The sequence below is a fragment of the Apis dorsata genome, unplaced genomic scaffold, assembly GCF_000469605.1.
Source record: "Apis dorsata unplaced genomic scaffold, Apis dorsata 1.3 scaffold_77, whole genome shotgun sequence".
NCBI classification, from domain to species: Eukaryota; Metazoa; Arthropoda; class Insecta; order Hymenoptera; family Apidae; genus Apis; species Apis dorsata.
Window position 1 is genome coordinate 414,083 of NW_006263375.1, and position 4,588 is coordinate 418,670.

Here is a 4,588-nt window from a genome sequence, read left to right on the forward strand (position 1 = left end):
ATCATTTACTTTTTCTTTATGAGTAATATTTATGTATGTACGATCATTAATGATAATAATGATAGTATAGCAATAAATTGAAACATGATTTCGAAGATTATTTATAAAAATTTCAATGCCTGTCCACGGCTTGTCTCTTAAAATATAGATTCAACTAAAGAAAAAGTTTATATACTTACAATCATTTATGTTGATTAGTTTTCTTGAGGATATCGGAATCTGGCACGCACTAATTAACATTATATTACACTTATATAACACTTATTTACAATATAAAATTAATTAAATCAGGACGATACGATCACTGCTCTAAATAGCACACCAAGTTCAAATTGAACTTTCAAATATTTTAGTTCCATTCCTGTCGCAAGAGTGCGTAAGAATCTCAAGTGCCAACCTAAAGAAAAAAAATCGAATATTTATTTAACTGCAAATTTTTCAAATAAATAATATTTGTATAATATAAGATTCTCAAGATGCATAAAAACAATAATAAAATTATACAAAATTTTATAAAAAGTAATATTTCATAAGATTTCTTTTAAAATCTCTTAATTTATTCTTAAATTTTTTTAATTTATTTAAAATTCACTTTTCTTATGAATTTTAAAGTTTTGAAGAATTTTTAAAAAAATTATTAAAGACAAATTATTTAAAAATATATTTTTATATATTTTACTATTTATTATTTTTTCTTACTTCACATTACATATAGTAATTTACCGCCATCTAGTGTCTGAATTTATAAACTACATGATAGCAAGAAATTGTGTAGTAGTGAACCGAATATTCCGTTAGTACGAGGTATTGATACTGTGGTGCTGTTGTTGCAATGTAAAAGGTTTGCATGTCGGGCGGGTCGAATAGATAATGTAGAAATCGAAACTGCGACAATTTTTAGCATTTATACTTAAAAATACGTTACACGACAGAAGGTGAATGTTTTGTGTATTTTTTCATTGAAAACGAAATATTTTTAAATAATTTATTGTGTAAATATTATCATATGACAGATGGGTATTCCTCGTTGAAGTCAGTGCTAAATGTTCTAACTTGAATATTAATTAGTGTTATTTCTCTATATGTAATATTTTCCATTGATCAAATCGTTTGTTCTCTTTCAATTAAAAAAATTTTTTATTTGAATATATATTTATTATAGAATAAAAATTGATCTGAAACTGACGTCATAGAACAGAAATCAATAATCGCACTAAACGTAGTTGAAGTTCCGTTAATAAATTTTACGAAACTTGTCAAGAATTTTAGATTCCAACAATGTGATCGAAATTATTTCATACATTTTCAAATTCTTCTGTTAATAAAGTGTTTATGAATATTGTTTAGGAATTAAGAAAGTAGCACAATGATGTCTGACAGAAAAGCAGAACTTGAAAGGAAGAAAGCCAAGCTTCAAGCTATTAGAGAAGAAAAAGAAAGGCGCAGAAGAGAAAAAGAACAAAAAGATGTAAAAATATGATTTTTAATAAAATTTTATATTTAATAATTTTCTTGAATCGTTTGTTTATCTCTTATATTTTTATATTGTAGGTTGAAGAAGCTACAGTTCGTGCTGCAGGAGCAGATAAAGATCATCGCAAAGAATTGGATGCTATGCTTTCATCTTTGGGTGTAGCACCAGTATCAGGTAAATAATTATATTTTGATTTTATAATTTACCTAATTTCATATATATTTTATTTTATTCACAGATGTATTATCCAGTTTATCTAGTATGAATTCCTTAACTCCAGAACAAAGTGCTAATGCTACTCCTGATGCCAGTTTACAACCATCTAGTATAAATTCTGCTCAGAGGTATTTATATTATATTATATTATATTAAATAGTTTCTAATTATTATATAATACACAAATGTATTTATAATTTAACTTATATTTTCCTTTATAGCATTAGTGCTAGGAAGAAGAATAGAGAATTAACAATTGTTTCTGTGGCACATACTAATATTCCACCAAAAGAACCAGTGGTATATACTAAACAAACACAAACTATTCAGACATCACACACATCTCACGACGGTGAGTCACTATATTCAATTTTTAAATTGTTGCACTTTGTGTTATTTTTAAGTGTGAATTTAAAATTATATATAGCTATATAAAAGATTTTAGTGTTTGTATAATATATTTATAATATATTTAAATTAAATTAAAGTACAGTATTGATATAAGAAAATAGAATGTTTGACACTTATAATGAAGTATATGTTATTATATATTATTTATTTAATTGAATATATTAATCTTTAATCCTTTGCATTCCAATTACTTTTTGATTAAACTTATTCAAATCTTTCTATATTAAATTAGATAAATTTCTTAAATGATTAATGCAATATTTTGATTCTTCGTTTGTTGTTTGTATTTTTAAAAATCTCTTTTATGAAAATATGAAGAGGAAAAAAAAAATAAGGTTTATTTTAAATATAAGAAGACAATAAAAGTATATTTTATATTTTTTAATTCATAACAATTTTTACTGTTAATTAAAATTTTTGTACTAATTTATAACTTATTTTTTTTACACATTATTAAATATTGAAAATTATATTATTAAAAATTATGAATTATAAAAAAGAGTATATATATTTCTTCTCTTAAATGATTTAAAGAAGAATACAGAGGATTAAAATTTAACACTTTTTTAATATTTCAAAAAATGCTATCACTTTCACATATGCCTAAACATAATTGAATATGGTAAAGTGGGTGGTGTAATAAATATAAGAATTTATATATTTTTAAAACATATATGCCATTAATGATGTCATTAATAAATTCTTAATAGTTTTTAATTTTTAAAAAATTAATGATATTTTATAATATTTTAATCAATATGTTTATTGATTGTATTATACAATTAGTCACACCAATATAACTTGTTTATAATATTGATTTTATTATATTAACAATGAGAGTTGTTTCTCTTATTTACATTATGTATGATTAATTTTAACTAATGAGGAAACTTACATATTCTTAAAAAATGTTTATAAATAACATGTTACATATGTGTAGTGATTGACATTTTATTTCTTTCTTTTTTTTTTTTATTGTGTGTGCTAGTTTTTATTTTCAATTGAGTTTTCAATAGTTTTCAGCACTTTTTGAATAGACAAAATATTTATCTTAAAGGTGGTATCTATTTACTTTCATATTTATTAAATTATAATATCCCTAGATGTGTGAAAAAAATAATTATGTTCTTAAATATAAAATATTTTTTTGTGTGAACAGTTTTTAAACATATTAAAAAGTGGATTCACTTCTCTTTTATATTTTTTTCAGTACTAATAAGAATAATAACAAATTAATTTTGCTCCTCCATATAAATTTAATATTGCTAAATATTAATAGTATTGTGATATATAAATATTGTGTTCAAGAATAGAAAAATATTATTACAATTGGTATTTTGTTTTAATAATACTGAGTCTTGTTATAACTGTAATAAATTCTTTTCTGAGGGTATTCTAACAATTAAATAGCAAACATTATAATTTTTGTTTGTAAATTTTTACGTACTATAAAGGGAAAGTATTAAGTAGAAATGGATAACACCTAATATAAAATCAGGTTGTGGAAACAAATATTATCTCTTGGTGGTGGAAATTACTTTTTTAAGAAAATATTTTTCCGTTTTATTAAACCGCAATTTCAGTTAGTTCTAATTTTCAATATTTTATTAATTTCTTAATTTTGTTTTTTAAATAATTATTAAGCAATTATAAAAAGCAATAAAAATTTTTTTAGAATATTTTCATTTTTCATACCACCTACTTTACTATTTTGTGATTAATATTTATATTTTAATATTAATTTTGGAAATATATTTTAAATATATACTATTCATGAAATAAAATTCAATATGTTTAGCAAAACATATTCATATTTATAATGATTATTAATTCAAAAAAAAAAAGGTTCAATAAATATGGGATATGTTACGTGTTACATGCGTGTCCCGATACCTAACTGATTTTGCGGCATTATTAAATATACGCGTATTCCATTGTCTTGCGATACAAATGGTCAAATCAACTGGTGTTGGACATAAGGACTGTCCGCATCTTCTTCTGCATACACCATCTACTCCTCCTGTTCAACAACAACACCAACTCACTCTTACTCCGCAGGCTACTTTGAGACTGACTGGTGGCGTCCCAGGAAAGGTGGGTCTGCACCAAACTACCTATGTATGTTCTGTCTTCTTTTTATTACCTTTCCTATTATTGTTGTACAACAGTATATTATTATAGAGGTAGATACATGGCTATCTATATTTATAAAAGAGAAATGTAGAATCAAATCTGAAAATATTTTGATTTTTGATACTTAATTTTTATTAATTTTTATATTTATATTTATATTTTTATGTATTGTTAAATATTATTAAAAATAAATCGAATTATGATTAAATTTTATGATTCTACAGTTCTAATTAATTTACAAACATTGTACATGGAAATAGATAGATATTGAAATATAAGAATTAAAACATTTTTTTTTATATGAATTTCTTTAAATGTAAAAAAAAAAAAAATTAAAGTATAAAAATATTTTGA

General features: G+C 22.9%; 2 protein-coding genes across 49 annotated transcripts in view; one reads left to right on the forward strand and one right to left on the reverse strand.

Moving 5' to 3' along the window:
* Window positions 1-4,588, reverse strand: part of LOC116184938 — a 52,315-nt gene that overhangs the window by 42,470 nt on the left and 5,257 nt on the right. For 2 of the 9 annotated variants that reach the window (XR_004149617.1, XR_004149614.1), the window contains exon 2: window positions 4,143-4,145. The exons of 2 other annotated variants lie outside the window; for them this stretch is intronic. The gene's annotated coding sequence lies outside the window, so the exon portion shown is untranslated. Of the gene's footprint in view, window positions 1-226; window positions 239-299; window positions 305-801; window positions 832-3,803; window positions 3,808-4,142; window positions 4,146-4,473; window positions 4,515-4,588 lie in introns of those variants that run through there. 5 more of the 9 variants (XR_004149618.1, XR_004149627.1, XR_004149621.1 and 2 more) reach the window with 5 other exon arrangements.
* LOC102681358 (cytoplasmic dynein 1 intermediate chain-like) overlaps window positions 766-4,588 on the forward strand; it is a 13,040-nt gene continuing 9,217 nt past the window's right edge. For 8 of the 40 annotated variants that reach the window (XM_006610715.2, XM_006610717.2, XM_006610722.2 and 5 more), the window contains exons 1-6: window positions 766-935; window positions 1,348-1,468; window positions 1,552-1,648; window positions 1,713-1,818; window positions 1,912-2,042; window positions 4,082-4,219. In XM_006610715.2, the coding sequence (XP_006610778.1) occupies window positions 1,367-1,468; window positions 1,552-1,648; window positions 1,713-1,818; window positions 1,912-2,042; window positions 4,082-4,219 (574 nt within the window). In that variant the 5' untranslated portion in view covers window positions 766-935; window positions 1,348-1,366. The remainder of the gene's footprint in view (window positions 936-1,347; window positions 1,469-1,551; window positions 1,649-1,712; window positions 1,819-1,911; window positions 2,043-4,081; window positions 4,220-4,588) is intronic. The other 32 variants (XM_006610718.2, XM_006610721.2, XM_006610725.2 and 29 more) reach the window with 4 other exon arrangements.